This window comes from Chinchilla lanigera, unplaced genomic scaffold (assembly GCF_000276665.1).
Source record: "Chinchilla lanigera isolate Chin_1 unplaced genomic scaffold, ChiLan1.0 scaffold00044, whole genome shotgun sequence".
In the NCBI taxonomy this organism is placed as follows: Eukaryota; Metazoa; Chordata; class Mammalia; order Rodentia; family Chinchillidae; genus Chinchilla; species Chinchilla lanigera.
In genome coordinates, this window is record NW_004955445.1 from 7,800,733 (window position 1) to 7,821,748 (window position 21,016).

The 21,016-nt window shown below is 44.8% G+C and overlaps 1 protein-coding gene across 3 annotated transcripts in view; it reads right to left on the bottom strand.

The window, feature by feature from the left end:
- Ptpn1 (protein tyrosine phosphatase, non-receptor type 1) overlaps window positions 1-18,497 on the bottom strand; it is a 64,917-nt gene extending 46,420 nt beyond the window's left edge. For 2 of the 3 annotated variants that reach the window (XM_005392315.2, XM_005392314.2), the window contains exon 1: window positions 18,270-18,497. In XM_005392315.2, the coding sequence (XP_005392372.1) occupies window positions 18,270-18,332 (63 nt within the window). In that variant the 5' untranslated portion in view covers window positions 18,333-18,497. Of the gene's footprint in view, window positions 1-5,599; window positions 5,701-18,269 lie in introns of all 3 variants that reach the window. The other variant, XM_005392316.2, reaches the window with a different exon arrangement.
- Between the last annotated feature and the right edge of the window lie 2,519 nt (window positions 18,498-21,016).

Here is a 21,016-nt window from a genome sequence, read left to right on the forward strand (position 1 = left end):
CTGGGTATGTTTTGCAAATTTTACAGATTCTGTGGACTAGCTTGGAGTATAACCACCACTCACAATATTGATTCTACAGAAAAATGTATCCGGAGTCCCCAACAACCAACTCTCAAGCTTCTGAAGCATGACACATTTGTGTATTAGGGACTGTCTGTACTTTCATGCTTGGTTACCACTTTGACCCTGTGCCAATCAAACAAGTCCATCTGAACATCATTCTGTGAACGTACCAAAGTAAGATTTAAGGGGACACTCGGTAAATAATCAACTTTAAGCCTCATAAGTCAGGTTCCCCATGACACACAAGACTGGGCACAGCTTTTATCCAAGGCCTGTCTATTTAAAATAGACTAGGAGAGGATATTTAAAAACAAACAAAAAACTTCTGAACACAGCCTGTTCTATTTTACAGGCTATTGAAAGTGGTTTTTCCACTGTTTACGAACATCTCTCCGACCCGCTTAAGCACACACATGCTTCAATCCTCTGTCCTCTACTGGCATTGGCAGGGTACGGATATCCTCCTAAACACAGATATAGAAAGTAACTACGACAGATTAGAAACCAGACAAAGCAGCTTATTGCTAGCTTGCAGTCAGTCAAGCGTCACAAGGCACACACGGGGAGAACCCGCAGAGTTTGGTTACCACGTCTATAGCCAACACCACATGCCCTGTATCCTTATAGGGAAGCAGCCCAAAGATCCCACATGTCCGTAATTGCTAGCGGTAGTCACGGCAGTTATGGGAGAAGAGGGTGGTAAGGAAACAAGCAGGAAGGGGGAAAGCAGGACAAAGAGCATGCCTGTGAGTGGGAACTCAGAAGCACACAAGATGCAGCAAGGGCTCCCAAAAGTCTGTCAGAGCCTGATAGGAGGAACTCGGTGTTCACTGTTTCCCAGACAGTCTGCAACAACTTTTATGACTTGCTAACAGCCCTGTTCTTAAAGCTTGAATTCTACTTTGTTCTCACCTGTTCTACCCCTGGCCTTCATTCTTGTTAAAAGGCATGTTTAAAAACACTGCACGAACCCTGGGGATGCCCAGCCATCCTAACCAAGACGGCGGAGAGGCCCAGTAGTGCGGTGGGCTGGAGAGGCGATGTCTTTCTGTTCAGACTCAGTCACTCTGACGAAAGGCCTTCAGAGGCGCCACGGAAGGGATGCAAAGGTGCAAAGGATGCTGGGCCAGGAAGCAAAGGATTCCCTTTGGGCCCAGGTCGGCTCGGTGACCGCTGGTCACACTGGTCCTCAGCTCACTGAAAAACACTCCTTGCCCTCAGCCATCCACCCAGGATTCCATTTAGAAAAAGCACGGAAGAAGGCTCTGCAAATTATAAAATTAAGCGCTTTTATTCTAACTTGAATTACCTTCATACGAAAATTCCAGTTAAAAAATAAGCCTTGAAAAAAAAATCAATCAAATGCAACAAGACGCCAAACCCTAAATATCCCTTCTTCACAAGAATAGGCACGTCGTTCAGCTCCAAGCCGTGAAGCCAGACTTGCCTAGGCAAGGAAGCGGCTTTTAGGTTTATTTTTATGCCTCTCCTCCTCCTCTTCGCCACTGAAATAATAACACTCATTTCGTAAAGCCAGGAGATGGGGGAGAGCTGAGAACCACAAATAACACAACAATCCTCAGGGCTGTGCCAAGGATAATATATTAAGAAAAAAGTTAAAAACAGTGATTTAGTTTCAGATGCAAATGCTTCACCTGCCCAGAATTTTTGCTGGGAACTTTCTGGCAAGATATAAATCTCAGAAAATTCCAAACAAATGAAACTCTAAAGGCGAATTACTTGGGAAAAATGATCTGTGGAGACCAAGTGCACACCTGCCATTCTCGTCCAGCTCTTGACTGTCTAGAGGATCGCCCTGCAACCACAAAAGCCCTTGCTAGAGAAGGCCTAGCTTCCGGCGAGTTGACAGCTCCTTGGTTTTGATGAAATCCCTCTACTTCCTGTCAGCATTGGTCAGTCCCGGGTTCCAAACCTATGAAGTCTGGATGCAAGAGACCACTGCATACTACTGACATCTCTCATATTTGCTCAGCACACTGGAACAGGGGACTAATAAACCACAGGGAAAGTGCCCACTTAGAGAAGGCTTATAATCCAACAGGGGGTGGGGGGCTACACCCAAAAACCTAATGCAAAGGGAAACAGAGAAAATGAAATGAACTGTAAATTGATGGTGGGTCAGTTAACACACAGTTCACACAAAACCAGAAACTCACAACCTCCCTATTAACCAGTTTCCAATTTACAAACCTTCTAAACAGCATAGCTCATCTGTTCATTCACAAGCTACTTATCGGGTACTTCCCATAAGCCAGGCCCTATATCAGGCACTAAAAGACACAGCCCTGCCTCTTAGAAGACCAGGCAGACTACGTGGCAGTAAGCAAACAGGCAATCACCGCACAATCACACTGTGATGTGGAGGGGAAAGAAGAGGGCCCGGGAGGACCTAGAAGAGGCACCTATCCTGCAGCAGGGAAGGGAGATCAGAGCAAGCACCCCAAAGTGGGGACTAGGACGTGACTGGAAGGAAGAACACGCTTTAGCCAGGGGAAGGTACGTGTTCCGAGCAGAAGCAGCAGCCCTCGCAAGGCCCTGATCGACAGTGGCACCATCCAGGAACCGCAAGAGCCTCTGCAGGCCGCAAGGGTGTGTGCACATTGAATTCAAGGCCACTGCTGCTCCCTGCCAGAGACGCGGGAGACAAAGAGAGTTATTGAAACCAGGGAAGAGAACATTCAAGAAGCAAACACAGGTAACCATGTTGAATGGCACTACAATAAGGATGCAGAGTATCAGTCGGCTTAGCAAAGGGGAGGCTGACAGCTACCTTGTCATAAATTATTTCAGGGGCCCGGTAAAGTGGAGTCCAGCTTCCTTGTGGAAGATCAACAATGGGCACCGGGCCTGATTGATTTTAAAAATCTCTGCTGAAGAAGGAACATACCTACAGAGCACCAGGCAGGGACGGTCTCGGTTGGAGGAAGCTGAGAACTCTGAATTGGTTCAGGCAAACTGGTAACAGAAAGGGAGGGCCAAGAACACATCCCAAAGAACATCAGTGAGCAGCAGAGCAGGACCCTTGAGCAGGTGACGTGGGAAAGGGTATGGACTCCAGATTGAACGGGTACCCTACACAGGACGAAAGACTCCCTTCCCAGACAGAAATGCAGCGGAAGGGTGGCAGTAAGCTTCAGAGCTGACAGTCCAAAGCTGAGGGAGACGGCAATGATTACAGTGAAGAGGAGACATCTGTGGATGAAGACTGGGTTTCTCAGGACTCAATCTGCAGAACTAGATTTTCTCCAGCAGCTCTCAGGAGACTTAAAAGAGAAAGGCAGGGGAATGGCTGGTCCGGGACTAGAGCTGGCCAGACACAGATGGTAAGAGCTCGGGAGGCAGCATCTAAAGCAGCCGTGTAAGGTGCAAAGTGAGGCCTAGGCGGGTGGGGAGGGCAAAACAGCTGGAAGTCTGGATGCAGGAGACAACCCAGCGGAGGGAAAGGACCCAAGTGAGAGAACGCGGAAGCACAGGAGGCTGCAGTTGGAGGGCGGAAGGCCCGAGTTAGCAAAATGTGAAAGGCAGGCAAGTTCTCAAGGCAAGTTCTTCAGGGCCAGAAGAGGCAGGAGGACAGGAAGTTCCCAGGGGATGAGGCGAGGACGCCACAGCAGCCTTGGAAAAGGGAGAGGCTGTGAGCCTGGAAGCCAAGAGGCGTAGGGAGTGGGGCAAAGGCGCCCATTTACAGCACAAGTAGCTTCAAACAAGGCAAGTGCTTAAGTAATTCCGCAATACGGCAATGTACTGATGAGGAAAGCTTGATGGAATCCCAAGATGCAGACACACGCACACTCAGCCCTAAATCTGCCCCCGCCACCCGGCGTGTTTTCAGTCTCCTCGGCAAAGCATAACCACGAGCAGGGGCCTTACCCAGAGTCTGCTCTTCTGTAAACGCACACATAGCCCCTTCTTAAAAGCAGCTGCCTCCTCTGCAACACTTTGGCTACATAATGGCCTTATTGTAGTAATTCTATCAAGAGGTGTGTGAACTACTGTTTTTCTGCCCTATGCATCTACTTCTGCTGTGTGTGTTCCATGTCGTCTACTCAGTAACACATAAGCGATTCCAAAATAAACTCAGAAGACCAAAAAAACACCAAATCATCTCCCGACCATGAAGCGTCATCCAAGCACCTTTTATTCTACTTTGTTATCCATTTGTAAGGAAACTTTTCCTTTTCAGATCTTTAACTGGCTAGTTAAAGTAATTGACAACTATTTAAAAAAAATAACTATAGTACTAGCCAGTGTGGTGGCATACAACTGTAATCACTGTACTCTGGGAGGCTGAGGCAGGAGGATCACATGTTTGAGCCCAGGCTGGGTAATTTAACGACTTTGCTAAACTGTCTCAAAAAATTTCACACACAAAAAAGAAAGAAAGACACTACTATACATAATCTGCACAGCTAAAATTTTAAAAAGGAAAAAAGAACAGATGTTCGTACATGTTTATTGTCTGCAGATACGTAGTTCTTACTACTTCTTTATGGTAAGAAGAGTTTAGTATGTGAATGGGAAACAGCAGCAATCAGTAAATCATTCAGAATTAGTCAAGATCTTTTTCATTTAAGTTACCATAAAAGTTTCAGAATTTGTAATCCCAGCTGAAGTGTTAAAATACTAAAATTAAGGCTGATTCCTCAGCCATTTAAAGATAATTATCAGTAAACTTAACATATTTTACAAGGCACTTGACCTGAAAGAATTAAATGAAGCCATCTGTGTAATGAGAGCTGCTAATAAACAGACCACAGAATGACAGAAGCCAGCCAACATCATTACAAATCTTCCATACAATTCACAACAAACACACGAGACCTCTATTCTCACAATGTCAGCTGTAGATCCAGGGGCTAGGTCACGCATTTTCAATATATTCTTAGTGAGACAGACTCATCCTTCAAGATTCTTTTTGAAAATCTAAATTTTATATATTAAAATATACTTCTGCTTTTGCTACAGACGGAAGTTTTTGTGTTTACACACTTGAACAAAAGCTTGCACCTCAATGAACACAGGACTGCCTGCCTGTAAGTGCAATGCCCTGTGATTTGGGCTCGGGGCTATGGTCCACCTCCATGACGCCACCCTTCAGAAGGGACCAGGAGCCATTCCAACAGCCAAGGTGAGAAGTCACGGCACAGGAAGCAAATAAAAAGCAGAGAATGGGGGAAATACAGAGAAAGAGAATATACCTACAGATTTAGAAGGTGAGAAATTTAGGTCAAGGAGGGAGAAAGTGAAATAGGACCCCATACCTCCCGAACACAGAAAGGCAAGGAGGAGTAAACCAGGGAACACAGGCACTCGTGGCCCCTTGCTCGTCAGCCCACGCTCAGGCGGCACCTGTTCAGATCTCCTCCAGCTGTTTCGCCCCCTTCCAGTCTTCCCTTGGTTCTTCTTCCCATATCCCCGGGGCACCTGGGGCCTCGACCTGTGGGCTTCTCTCTGTTCAGCCACTTTCCCACCTGGCCTATTCCACTCGTAAGGGCAGCACCAACCCTGTCTTGCTCACCTCTTGCCCCCACTGCCTGACAGAAAGTCTGGCACTTAGTCACTGCTCGTGTGTTTGCCGAATACGGAATGAATGGGCTGCAGCAGTAAGGAGCTTACAACCTAGAAAAGAAGAGCAGAAGAAAGATGGATGAAGATCTTCACCGAGAAATGGGTCTGTGGTTGTTGACTTTAATGTTATATGACAAAGCAGAAAGTAGCTAGAGTAGCAGCAAGTATTATCTGCTGCTTGACCCGAGTGTCCTCAAACACTGGCTGCTTTTGTCCTTTTAGATTCAGCTCTTTTGGGGGAGGAACAAAATTTAGGACAGAGATCTTGACTATCCTATAATAGTAATGGATCATCTTTATTGTTTGTCTCAATTTGTCATGCACAGCATACCTCTATAGGGTAAAACAGATGTTCAGGAAGGATCAAAGGAAAAGCAAGCCCTACTACGTAATTAGCATGTTTGTTGCTAAAGAGTATACACTCTTTAGTGTATACACCCTTAGTATACACTCCTTGCAGCCTATATACTTGTTTTCTTTTTATCATGGTTGTCATTTATTTCATCCCTTAGTAGAAAAGATAAACCATCTGATCATGAGATCAAACACATGACAAATGCTATCATTCCTAACCAAGTCACAATGTGAATTATTAAAAACATTATTTCTTAGACTTCTCAGCGTAAGCATACAAGCATTCTTTTTTCTCAATTCTCATAGGACTCCTCCAATATAACTTCTAGGCTGGTCATCAAAAATACTTCATGGAAATAGCTGAACCTAAGACAAAAATATAGTTACACTCAATTGCTCGAGGTGGAAAAAAAAAGTGGTAGCTTCCAACTTCCTCAAAATAGCAGAAAGGGCTGAGGATGAAGAGGAAAAGGGGAAGGGCAGAGAAGAGGGCAGCACCTGGCCAGGGAGCTGAGCCTGGATTTTGCTGTCAAGGGCATTCATTTCATTTCCTCAGGCCACCAGCCCTTAACCCCTCTGCTCTGACTCCATGTGATGAAGGTACATCCATCAGGAACAAAGCTAAGCATCATGCTATTTCTAACTAGTGCTAACATTACGTTTCAAGACAGAACACAGCTTAGAGTAGAGGCTGCAAACCTGAATGCCTCCAAGGGCCCGACAATACGCACAGACAAGGACAGTGTGAGCCATTGTGGGAAGAGGTCCACCAAAGAGTGCAGACACGTCCACCTGAAGGAGCCGGGCCCCTCGGCTCAGCAGACAGGACAGCTGCCAACCTGGGCACACAGTGATTTTCAGAATCCAGATTTATGTGTGCTTTCTCCTGATTTATAAACTACGGCAAAAAAAATTAAACTTCTCTGTTTAAGAACACTGTGTGCACCAAGCAAACTATGGTTGTCGGTGGCCAATTCGTAAGAGGTTAGAAAACTCAACAGAGGTCAAAAGCTGCAAACTACCTCTTCGTACCCAGGATCCCTGGTCTCTTCAGTCACACGCTTGAAGCTGGAGCCATGACCGCACCACCACACTGTTTTTCTGGTAAAGCTAGATTCAGGTACCAGATACATGGCCAAGCACACTGAGGCTCAGAGACCTGAAACACTTCCTGCCATTACAGACCAAGCGCTGGTGCCCAAGGGAAGGGTACCACATCTAAAGCACCTCACACAGGGCCTGGGGAACAAAACCGAAGTGGATAAATGTCAGTTATTAGCGGGTTTTATCCTGAACAAGCGTAGAGCACAGAGCAGACTGTGATTCTCCCATGAATGAGAGATTTGGGTCCAATTCAAAATCCAGCAATCCTCTATAGACATAAGAACTTCAAAGGGAACTGTATTCATCCATGTAGCACTTAGTACTGGTATAGTAGGATCTCATTTATGCCTCAAAGGACATTTTATTATTTCTAAGGACATAACAGTGGGTTCTTGAACAAGGGGTGAGGGGAGGAAGGAAGGGACAAGGAAAAAAAGAATAGAAGAAAGAAATGGAAACAAAGCTCTTGTGAGTGGAGGGGCCAGCGGGGCCGAAGGGAGGGGACAGGAATGGGAAAAAGAAGCAGCAAGGAGTATCACGTACAGGTACCAATTCCCTATGGTGAATGTGATCACTATGTATATCTGAAGTAGGGCTGGGGATAGGGCTGGGGGTATAGCTCAGCGGCACAAGCACCTGCCCGGCAAGACTGAGGTCCCGAGTTCAATTCCCAGTACCAAAAAAAAAAAAAAAAAAAAAAAGAAGTGTACTGATAAAATAAAGAAAAAAATTATGGGTTCTGAAAGTTTTGAGATAAAATGAAATTTTAAAGTTTTGTCCCATTTTAGGTGACAACACAGAACAGCCATACAATGATATCAAATCCAGCACAAATAGGACATGAAGCCCCAGTTTTTCCAGAAAAGTCACTGTACTCTTGGGACGCCTCCCATGCCCATAGAAATTAGACCCACGCTATGCTATCAGGTGGTCTGGCCTGAGCATTCCACTTTACAGACCTGGCATGCAAATTCTACAGTGGCCACAGAGGCAGGGGTGGACTCAGAATCTGAACGCAGGTTCCCTGAGCTACCTTTGTCCACAACCACACACATCCCTGGTCACGGTCACAGACTGTTCAGAGTGAAATGGTTAAGGCAGCTGGGACCACAGCCTTGACAACTACTGTTGTGTGTAAGGCTAACCGGTATCAGAGAAAGACACAGGCCACTGCCCTTGAGCGCCAAATGCGCTATCATCTGAGGGGAGAGGCCAAGGACGGCTGCCTGTTCATAGCCACACAAAGCCTTGCAGGGTGGGCCATCATCTTTTTTAAACCCTGGAATATCTACTACGTCCTTTCAATCACAGAGGGTAGAGCAAGAGTTTCAAACCTCTGTAAAGAATCTAATTTACTTGCTGGAAAAGTAGAGGTGTCATCAAACAAAGAAATCAATGATTTTAAATTAATGTTACCATGCTTCAAACTGTCCAACTTTCAAAGTACACAGAGAATAATTTTTGGAATGTAGCCAAGGGTAGGATCTAGATTATGACCTACATTCAAAAACTGTCTTTCTAGAAAGCATTTTTAATGGCAAAGGACATAAAATGAGCTGTGAAGAGGAGACTAAAATTAGTTCAAACCACAAATAACCTAACATACTTATCATTTCCTTACGATCAACCTACAAAAATCAAACATTAAAAAGCATTTACAAAACTAAAGTGATGTGATGCCAGCTGAATCTTTTAACTTCAGCCATGTTGCTTCTCCCTGAAACAGACCTGGCATGTAAAGATTACGAAGGATGACATTTTACTAATTTGAAAAGTTCAAGGGAAACTGTTAGAGCCCAGTTTTGCTTCATAAATAAAACAACATATTCCATCTAGTTCTTACATAGTTAGAAGAGCAACTCCTCAAACTGAAGACAGAACATCACCAGTGATGGCCAACACCCTTCTCTAGCTGCACTCACTGACAGCTAGGAAAACACTAGCCTACTGCAAACCAAAGCATGCAGCACCTATATCCTATTTTTTTTTTTTTTAAAGCCAAGGTCTCACTATTTATTTCAGGCTGGCCTCGAACTCAGAGAGATCTGCTGAGATCTCCTATCTCAGCCTCCTGAGTACTGGGATTACAAGCTTGTGCCACTACACTCGCCTACTTATTTCCTACTTTCAAAGCAACGTCCTTCAACAAACAAAGTCTGTTGGGTAACATACAATTTGTCACCCTCAAGCAGCGGAACAAATTGCAAAAAGCTTAAAAAAGAAAAAAAGGCTGGTGTGGTGGCACACACCAATAATTTCAGCAGTCCAGAGGCCAAGGCAGCAGGATTGCTGACAGTCTGAGGCCAGCGTGGGCTACAAAGTGAGTTCAAGATCAGCCTGAACTACATAGTAAGATTCTGTCTCAAAAAACTAAAAAAAGAACAAAAAAAAAAAGGCTCAGTTGACAAATACGCATGCATGAAAATAAGGTACTAGGTTTGTGAAACTTCAGTTTGTTTTACAGTGATTCCCTCTGCATTGTAACTGGTTTGATAAGTCTGTGATAAGTTTTCTGGGAAAAATTCATACTCACAAAGGATGAAAGCAAGTGGTTAAGATGAGTTCAGACCTACCAAATGCCACTGTTCACACTTCACCGTCGGTATGCAAACTTTCAAGAGTGTTCTCAGTAGTAGACAGAAAAATAAGGGAAAGTTGCAGACTTGGGCAGGTATCTGTGGTTGAACAGACTATATAAATGCTGCTAATGGCACTAACAACTCCTAGGAGGTATTCAAGAAAGGCTGCCCGCGTGACACAAAGCAATATCTAGAAATGCTTAGAAATGATACTATGATCACTATATAAAGGGTCCAGGAAGATCCAGCATCATGGAGATGTGTATTCTCAAGTTCAAAAAAGATGAGGACCCACTGACCCTCAGGTGTGGCTTAAAGCAGCTAGCACACTGGAGACTGCCCCAGAAATTTGGTTTTGTGCCTGTGAACCTGAAGTGACTAAATGCAGCTTCCTAAACAAGCACCAATCGGCTTCACCCCAGCTCCAGGGTCGCCCCTAAAGACCCTGGCACCAGGGAGGCAGTCAGTGTCCCCGAGTGGAGGACAACAATAATGCTCTTAACTCAAAGGAGCTGTTACAACACTACTCATATCAGGGTTCAGATAAAAATGGGAAACGATGACAACAACAACAACAAAAATAAAATATCCTCCCTGAAAAAAGATCACTGGATGCCTTCTTAGAGGTCCTTTATCTCCATGCAAAATTTAGCCACACAAATATTCATGACTCAGAGAAGGCATATTTTGCCTTTATCCTTCCAGAAGCAAACTAAGCTCCGACTGTTTGAATAGTAAAGCAGTACAAAATGTAGAAGGGATAAATATAACAGTGACAAATGTTCAACCATTGAGGGAATTTAAAGCTCATTTACCGTATTACACTAAATCCAGCTTGCTTATTTGTTTTATTGAGTGAAGTTATATTCAGAAGTGATTTCATCCTTAGACATTTTTAAGTAACTCATGTTCTTAAGAGAATTCCAACTATTGGAATAATGACTTGATGTTCGCTTTCCTCTAAGCAATTCTGTAATAGTATATAATCCTCTGACTAACCAGTCTCCATAAGAATAAGAAACAAAAAGCTGTTCGCTAGAAATCAGTAAGGCAATTTTAAATAAGATTCTTCCATAGGAAGAGATGTGCCAATAAGAGCCATTAAGAAAGAAAAGAAAAAGTCAAGCAAAAAATGTTTCATAACAGAGATAACAATGATCCTCTAATCACTAACTAATAAATTTTAAAAATGTAACTGGAAACCTAGTTTAGCTATGTTCATTTTCTCTTTGCAAGTGGTGCTGCTTACCCACAAAAGCCACAACTACAGCCCCGGATTTTCCTTCTTTATCTAGAAAAGAAAGAAAACAAAAAACAAAAAACCAGGTCTTAGGTCTCAGATGCAAAAGAGAAGGAACCAGGGACACAAGACCACTTCGACCCAAAAGTGTACTTCAGCAAGTGGCTAAGCTGACTTCTTGAAGCACTAATTCTAAGTAGCATGGAGTACCTAAAACTTTACTCACTGCCTTGGTACAATCCTAAACATTCAAAATGAGAGAGAGACAGCGAGAGAGACAGAGGCGGAGAAGAGAGCAGAGGAGAGGAGAGGAGAGGAGGGGAGTCGAGGCAGGGACAGAGAAACAGAAGCAGAGAGAGAGAGAGACAGAGAGAGAGAGAGAAAGAGAGAGAGAGAGAGAGCAAGAGGGAGAGAGAATATGAATGAATATCATAAGCAGCAGTATTTGTATGCAGTGTGACTTGTACCACAGCTGAAGGTCAATACATTTTGGAGGCCTTAACCTTTCTTTGGCTGTTTGGGCACAAGGGGTCTTCCATGTGAAGTGGCCTTGTTTCTAGTTTTTATTCAAAATTTACAAACTATCAGCAAGATACTCATGATTACTTTAAGCCACGCTAAAAAAGAAGGCAACAGCTAGTAAATTATGAAGACCATTTCTACATAAAGTGCAGCATTATTTGTAAGTGCTGGAGACTTAGGTACTTTCTCCTCAAACACAACAGATGCATGAACTCTCATCTTATTCAAATGAAGCCTAGGCCAGATGTAGGTTTCTTTCTAAAATTACAACATAAAGGGCAGCCACTCTGAGTATCTAGCTGGGGCTGAATCTTTCGTAAATTCTCAAGAATCAGTTCCTCTATCTGTTACAGGAAAACCACCCAATTGCTAGTTAGAGGAAAACTGCTAACACAACCGTGTGCCAGGGCTATTCATTTTCCCACATCACAAATCAAACAAACGCCACTTATTAAAAGTGTTTAATGCCCTTTGTTCATAAAGTCCCAATTCTTCTGAGTTGTTAACTATACTGGCAGGCCTATAAATCATTGAGCCTAAATGTACCTACCTACACCTTACAAAACTGAGTAACCACTGCAGTTTTTACAAGGATTACATCAGGAACATTCAATTCTCTTTGCGAGTACAGTAAGAACTTTTATTACTTGACTCAGACTCAATGATCAGTCAGTCCAGGATCATTTTTACAAATGAAGAGACTGGGCCCAAGGAAAGGAAGAGACCCATTCAGCACAACAAGGGTTAAAGCTGAAACTACAACTCACAGCCAGACACTGAGGACATTAATGTGTCTCTTAAATTGTTTTTGTTTTTGTTTTGTGGAGACAAGTTTCACTATGCTGTCTAGGCTAGCCTCAAAGTCCCAACCCTCCTGCCTCAGCCTCCTAAGTAGCTGAGAGTACAAGTATGTGCCACAGCACCCCAATCTGGCTCACTTATTAGAAAGCAGATTACATTCTTTTCTTAGCCCTAAGGGTGGTCTGATCAAAAGCCAAAAAATGCTTGCCTTTACCAGTTATAGCTTGAAAACAAAACAAACAAACAAAACAGACTTTGTAAGGGTTGTTACTTTATGGAGAACCATATTTTCTATCCCACAATCAAATACTTTATGAACCAGCTAAACATGAAGCCCCTCTAGAAGGCTTGTGAGAACAAGTCAAGAGTGATTAGGCCAGAGTAATTCAACACTTAGAAAGGCATATCATCTTCCTGCTGCTTATGAATAACTTCATCTCACACCGAACACAAATGTGTTATTAAATTCAATGTTTCTATGAAACAAACTGATGGCATCAACTGGACAAGACGTCCAGCCTTTCATCCAAAGGCTCACAGCAGTTAACACGAAATGACCTCCTCAGGCCAGCACTCCCAGAGTAGCCTCTACTGCTGGTACCAATGTGGGCTAATCCATTTGTTTCGGTCACTGTCCCCTTCCAATGGGACCTGGGAACCATGTCTGATACAGCATTAAACAATCAGACCAGCAAAGTGCTGCTAACAAATTCAATCCCAACGTTCGCGGTGCCAGGTGCAGAGGACTCAATGGCAAATGATCATGGCACAGGTGACCTCAGGAAGCCTGGGCACCAGAGACAGAACGCAGCAGTTATAACAAGGCCAAGGCCCCGGAAAGCACGTGCATCAGGCTGTGTGCAAACACTTGGGACAGGACACTCATCTGAGCTGGACGGTGCAAGCTAGAGGGAGTGGGGCAGGCCCCCAAGACCAGTGCTGAGCAGTGGTACGGAGGGAGGAAAGAGGCTGTGCTCCGAGAGCACGGCCCTGTGGTGAGACTGGAATAAGCGCCGGGGACATAGCTCAGCGGCACAAGTGCCTGCCTGGCAAGTGCAAGGTCCTGAGTTTGATCCCCAGTACCCCCCCCAAAAAAAGGTGCCTGAAGAGCTCTGTGGAAGTGGACGAGTGCAACCTGTTGCCATGTGAAGGAGCAATCATGAAAGTATTAAGAGGAGCTGCACAGAGGAGTGAGAGGCTCGGGTCTGTTTTCAAAACAAGTATTCTAGCGATAATGTGACGAAATACATAGCAGAGGGGGAAAGTGGATCAAGACTGCTGAGGGACCAGACGAACAGGTAACCAGTTTCACTCATTTCTGCAGTCTCTTTGCCGTCTTACAGGCAAAACTGGACAAACTATTCCACTGGGTGGATGCCATAGTAACCAACAGATGAAAGACATTAGAAGGAATCAAGAACTACTCTTAAGTCCCCGGCACTGCTGGGTACTCAAAATTTGTACATAGAATGGCCGGTGCCAAATCACACCACACAGAAAACAACGACTCAGGTAGAACTCCAAGTTTCCCAAACATGGGTAGCACAAAGAACATGCCCAGTCTATTTGCCAGTACTGGTTAGTACTGGGAATGGATTAACATAAACACTGTAGGGAAGAAAGCCAAGTTACGCAAAATATACTTGGGCTTGGGAAGGCCTCAGAAAAAGTATCTGCAGTTAAAAGCACTGCAGTTAAAAGCACAGCATAGAACAAAAATTGCCAAAGAGATTCTGCAACCAGAAAGATCAGAAAAGATCAGATCCTCTCAAAGAAGGAAAGGAAAAAAGAGGAACAAAGAAAAGGCAGTTCATTTAGCAGTTCAAGTCAGAAAAATCTCCATAGGAAAATTTCATATTCATTTCTTTTTTTTGGTGGGGGTGGGGGGTACCGGGAATCAAACTCAGGACCTTGCGCTTGCCAGGCAGGTGCTTGTGCCACTGAGCTATATCCCCGGCCCCTCATATTCATTTCTATCACAAAATTCAGTACATATTCAATTAGTTACATTATTCAATATCAGATTTTTTTTTAAATGTTTTGAGGAGCTATTCATACTAAAATGAAAATGCAATGGGTTGGTCATTAGCAGCTAAAAACCATTTCTTTTATCTATTTACCATTAACTGCCAGCTAACTTTTTAGAACCATATGATGTACTAATTAACTATAAACACCCTAGAGATGTCAAATAATGATAGCAGTAAGTTCTTCCCAACACAGTTTTTTAGTTATGCTCCCCGGTAATTTATCAATTTTGTACGAACAATTACAAAGGCCTTTACACCTTTTGAAAGTCACGATCAGACACCTAAATTTAGTTCACTCAAACCAGGACTACACAAGAATATTTAGAGCTAATGGGTCACTCAAGATGACTAGAACTTCCCGATCTCCCCATGTCATTTCCGTTTATCATTTTTTTTTAAAGTGAAGTGAGTCATAGTGCATAGATCTTTCTCCTCTGCACAAAATATAGTTTTTTTTTTCCTCTGAAGAGAACTCTGTTTAAATAAACATCATTGGGAAGTCTTAATACTGGCCTTCTTGGAATATAACAACATCAGCTGTATATGCCAGTAAGGAATTTTAGTGCGTTACTGTTATAACATGGTTTCAACCCCATCAGGCATCAGATGGTATTTCATAATGAAGGCAGCTATAAAAACAAATGTCAGTTGGAAGAGTGGTTCATTTTACAAAGCTTGCCTCTAACATGGAATAAAATCTGGCCTTCAAGTCACAAGCCACTGTGGCAATCTCCTTTATCTGAAACAATCAAATCATTCACACCGAAAAGTAGTGAGCTGTGACAGAGCATCAAAGACTAGAGATGAGAAAAAAGAGCAAAACACCTGACCCAGGCCCTCTTAAACCACAAACGGAGGGCAGCGTAGCATCTATCTTTCCATTCATTCCAGCTCTTCTCTCATCATAAAAAACCAGTGCCTTTGCCCTATCTGAGCTCTCTCCTTTGCACAGAAAGACTAATTCAAGCACGAGGCTCACTGAATACGGTACCACTTCCACTTTCAAATCAGATGACTGTAAGTCATTTAAATGCAAGAGAACGATGTTTAAAGCCATCTACAGATGCTATCAAAGCAGACTTTTGATAGACCTAAATGCCTGTTAGCATTATGCGATTTATTAGCATTAAAGATTTAAAACATGATTGCGCTCACTTTATCAAATTGAGCCGGCAAAGAATCTTTGCCTGAAACCTTTGTTTCCGAAGCTGCCACCTTCATCAGCACTCAACACCACTTCACCCTTCGTCCTTTTCCCATTTATTTCCAAGTATGAGCATCTTTCTGCCCTAATTAGAAAAGTTTGACTCAGAAACTATACTGCCTAGTTCATAAAGTTTTAAGCAAAAGTTACATATTATTTTCCTAAGTCCAACGGACTACACCATCTCCTCTGCACAAAATATAGTTTTTTTTGACTATATGACTCAAAATATGACTTTGCCTAAGATTGCCCTCATTATATGCTATAAAATATTAATTTTTTTCAACTTCCATTTTCTAACCAACAGCAGACACATTTCTTTGGTAAACCGACATGTCTTGGAAAATTAACCATCTTGCATTCTCTCAAGGTCATTTGAGTTCTATGTTTTTAAACATGCCACAGTTGTTAAGATAAAGAACCACTTTTTAATTTAAAAGGAGCTTCTGATTTTGATTTTAGAATATGAAAATATTTGCACTTTAGAGGTGAAGAAAACCCACAGTGACAATATTTAAGATCAAAAGAAACCACCTCCAGGAATCTGGCAATCCACTGGGGGAGGCTGTCTTCATTACTTGTGGGATTTAAATGTGGAGAAATTTAAGAACAATGAGGGGAATTAATTGAAGATCAATAGTTTCATGCTGGTAGCATTCTTAACACAGTTTTCACAATGCTTTGGGTGTCAGGTCAGGCCAGTCTGACCTAAAACTGTAGGAAGTCAAATTTTAAAAAATAAAATGGATTTGTTACCAACACAGTGAGTTTCAGTATAAAAGATTCCCCTGAATGCACCCTCAAGTTATGGAGTATTTCACAATTAACTCCAACACTTTAGACCAGCAATTATGGAAAGCCACTCTGGGATCTATTGCATTAGATCTGATGCAGAGAATTTGTCTACATATTCTCAGTCACTGGTGGAGCTCATTCAATTAATTTGCAGAGATCAGACATGGAATACAAATTTTTATATATTGATCAATCATGCTTACACAGAGTACAGTTATAAACGTTAGTCTACCAGAAGTTAATATTCATTACAGCCCAAGTATTAAGAATCCTGTTAAATATACTTGAAATTAAGGCTGCCAAAAAAAGTCCAGCATACCAAAGAACTGCCTAAAGCTTTTTCCTCTTTTAAGTGAGGCTCAAAATAGATTTTAATACTACAGTTGATGGATCTCACAATCTGCCTTTTGAGCCTACAAGCTGAAAACTAAGAAACTACCTTCTCCTTTTACACAATTAACAAAAATCTATTTTTTTTTTATTTTAAAGAATAAAAGAAGGATAACATAATAATAGGGGGGACTTAGCAAATTACAGACAAAATGGTAGGAAATTATCAATGGTTATCATTTTACATATTATTGTCTACAAAATAGTTTCTCAGGAAAACAAATAGACAAATAATAGTGAGTTACAGACAAAAGAGGTAGGAGATAACAAAAATCTATTTTGTACCTTGCTTATTTAAAATACTGAGCGAGTGTGGTTCTGGTTAAGCCTCACAACCCCCACAATGGCATTTAATCAGGAGTACATAGTTTCTTTAGATGATCTGTCTGCTTGTGAAGGAAGACCTCTTCGTGCTTTCAATCTGTTTTTTGTTTTTTTTTTGTTTTTTGGTTTTTGGTTTTTCTCCGGGACCGGGAACCGAACTCATGACCTTGCGCTTGCCAGGCAAGTGCTTTGCCGCTGAGCTAAATCCCCAGCCCCTTTCAATCTGTTTTTATAAATCTATGAGAAACCTTACCTTGCTAACTTTTATGAACCATTAAAACCCACAAGTAGAGGAGGTCTGAGAAGATACCAGCATCTGAGCCATGACCAAAGGATAAGATGTTCACTGGGGGAAGATGCCACTTCAGAAAGGGTTAAACGTTAGCCGACCCTACTCTCGGCCTGAAAGAGTAGTATTCTGGCCCCGGGTGGAGTGGGTCCTGCAAGCCTCGCTGGAAGTCTCCTGGGCCTGATAATGTCAAGGTCTGCTGCTCCTCCTCATCAGCGCACAGAGCAAATGTCTCTCTGGCGGACCTCTCCTCTGCCCCTTCTCTCAGGCTGCAGGCTCTCCGTGCTGCCACACTCCACGGCGGCAGGGTGTTGTTCTTTTCACAACACTTGTCACCATCTGAAATGACTTGCTTCTGGGTTCCACAGCCTCATTCAACCCCAAGCTCCACCGAGGTCGGATCTTGCCTGTCCTGCTCAACAAACACTATCCCCGGTGCCTAGCACGGAACCGGCAAGCCAGCTGATGGCCAATAAATGAATGAACAGGAAGGGGGAAGGGGACTGTCATCCCGGGGATTCGCCGCACACCGAGACTAGGGGAAAGGAAATGTGAAGGAAGGTGGGGGGGCAGGCCTTTCCCCCAGGGAGACAAAGGAAGGGAGGCAGAGGTGGTCCGCTCCAGAAAAGGAAGTGGTGGGGGTGTTAAAGCAACCCCAGGGGACAAAGGGTGGACGGGAGGGGGCGGGGCGGGGTGAGGGACTCACGCCGGGCAGGTAGACGGCGGCCCACGGGGCCGAGAGGTCACCGGGCCGGCGGGGGTGCGGTAGCTGGGGGATCGGAGGGGGCTGCGAAGCCCGGGCGAGACGCAGGCTCACCGAGGGGACAAAGAGAGATGGGGGTCGGCCTGTGCCGCTGTCGGACAGAACCCCAGGCCGCAGGGCCGAGACGCAGAACGGGACCCCGCGGCGATGAGGGACCGGGGGTCGGAGGAGAAGGTTCCCGCGGCCTAAGCGAAGGGCCTGCCGCGCTCCGGGGCGCTCCCGCACCTGGTAAATGGCCGCCCAGCTCCCGGTCTTGTCGATCTGCTCGAACTCCTTTTCCATTTCCATGACGGGCCAGGGCGGCGCCGCGCCCCCTCCTCGGCCAGCTACACCGCCTGTCGCTCTAGGCCGCGTCTCGCGCTGAGCCCCGAGGCCCCTTCCAAGCCGCGACTCTCGCCGCTACCGCCGCCCTAGCCGCCGCTGCTGCTTCATGTCAACCCGGCAAGCGGAAGTACTCACCCCTCCTGCCGCAGGCTCCGCCCCTATAGCTGCAGAACCAATCATCACTCGTAAATGTCGGCAAGAACTTCCGCGGGGCGGGGTCAGAGGCTGGCTGGGGTAGTGGCCTTACCCCCGCGAGACCGCTGGCTGCACACGCTGCCCGCTCCCCTCCCGAGCTCCTGGCTTGGGCGTGGCGCGCTCCCGTTGCCTAGGCGACCCCTGGGAGCCCCGCCCACAGGGCGTGGGTTTACGAGGCCAGGGTGGATTTTGGGTTCGACTGTAGACCTGACTGAGTGACTTGAGTGACCTTGAGGTAGTGTTGCATCTTTCCTGCTGCGCCAGGGTCCTAGCTGTAGGGTTCCCAGTTGGGGCATGGGCGGAGGGCAGCAGGCTCCCTTTCTAGTCCCTGGGCTCCAGTCAGATGTCCACCCGCCTTTTTTTCATGAAATTTAGAGCTTCACAATTCTCCAGGCTGCTGGGGACAGCCCACACACTGCTCTTTCTTAGGGTAACCTCTCCGTCTGAAACGCAAGCTTTTGGTTTGGGCAGGAATGAACAGATGGGGTCGCGGGATGGTTTTCTGTATTTCCCAGTGTATGGGGAAATCCTGCTCGGGCTGAACTCAGCGGAGCACAAATTCCCGTGATGCCTGACAATCTCCTGGGAAGTGTGAACAGTGCGGGCTGCTGGATCTCCCTTCCAGCAAGGGCCCCCAGGCGAGGCCCAGGAATCTGTATTTTCAACCAGCAGCCCCAGTCAGCTCTAAAAGTTGTGGTTGTGGAAGCGTTTCCATGAGAAGGATGAGATTTCCTTCCTGCAGGCCAGTTTAAACCACCTACCTCTGGGCCTGGCGCGTTATATGGAGTCATAGGACCATGTCATCCCAATCCTATTCGCGTGCCAAGCCTGCCCAGAGCACCTGCCTGGTAGTGCAGGTTGAATTCCAGTTCCTTGGGCAACAAGCTCCAAGATGTGATTCCCATCTTATATATGAAGAAACAGGCACAGGAAGGCAAAAATCACTCATCCAGAGTAGCATTATAAAGTGGTATGGAGACCACTTTGGTGCTATGGATTCTAAACTGGTCTTCACAGGAGTGCCTGCTTTGGAGCCAGGCTGCCTGAATCCAAATTCTGGCTCTACTAAATACTAGCGGTGCAGCTTTGGGTGAGTTTATGTTCACCTCTGTGCCTTTGCTCTCTCCTTTATAAAATCGAGGTGATAAAGGCGATAACCTCGTACAGGTGGTGTGAAGATGGCATGGTTACGTAGAATGTTCCTTAGTGAGCAGCTCGATAAATATTAGCTCTCATTGAGCTGGGGATTTAGCTCAGTGGCACAGCGCCTGCCTGGCAAGCACAAGGTCGTGAGTTTGATTCCCGGTACCGGAATTAAAAAAATATATATATTAGCTCTCATTATTCTATACCTTCAAATAGCAGCAAATGGAGGGGTCAGTGAATTTTTACTGAATAAACACAACCGGTTGAACAGGCAGTGTCTTTGGAAATTGAGGGTTCCACTGGGGGAGTAATAAAAGTTGCCCATTCTGGTGAAGATTTGTGAGCCCCACAGTCCAAAACTGTCTGATTTAAGTCTTAGGCCATGTAAATGATTCTCCAAGTACATGGGCTTTTCCTGCCCTCATATTACATACTTGAGGACTAAGTTGTCTGGAGCCCGCAGCACAAGAGCTCCTTGGAAGGAAAGAAATCTCATCTGGTTCGTTCCTATCCCTCTTTGTTGAGCTAAGTAAGGAAATTCATCAAATACAGCCAGTTGTGGTGGCACAGGCCTGCAATCCAGCTACTCAGGAGGCTGGGACAAGAGCATCACAGATTCAAGGCCAGCCTGGGAAATTTAGAGAGATGCTGCCTCAAAATAAAATAATACAAAAGGGGCTGAGTATATAGCTCAGTGCTCTCTGGATTCAATCTTAGTACCACAAAAATCAGTCAGTCAGTCAAATACCCATTTTGAGCCCAAGTGGTCCTCAGACTTGCAGGAGTGCTGCTTGATGACTGGCGTGGCCAAAGTTCTGCACAGGACGTGGTGGCACAGCACAGGGCTGAGGCAGCCTCAACTGGGCCCCAGTTTGGGCTATTTCATGGCTACTCCGGTTTCCTACAACTGCTGTAACAAATCAGTGACTTATAATAACAGAACCGCATTCCCTCACAGTTCTTGAGGCCCCAGAGGCCAACATGCAAGGTGCCGACAACACCTGCTCCCTCTGGAGGCTCCAGGGCAGAACCCTTCCTTGCCTGTTTGAGATCTGATGACTCCAGTCTTCCTTGGCTTGTGGCCTCATCACTACCACTTACGCCTTGTTTCACATGGTTTTCTTTCTCTGTGTCTCCTCCTGTCTGTCACATCTCCCTCCATCTCTCTTTTATAAGAACACCCGTCATTGGATTGCAGGCCCAGCCTCATGCAGACTGATGTGGCAATTCTGGTAATCCAGACCATCTTCATGGTGAGCTCTTTAAATTAATTACATGTGCAAAGGCCCTTTTCCCAAATAAGATCA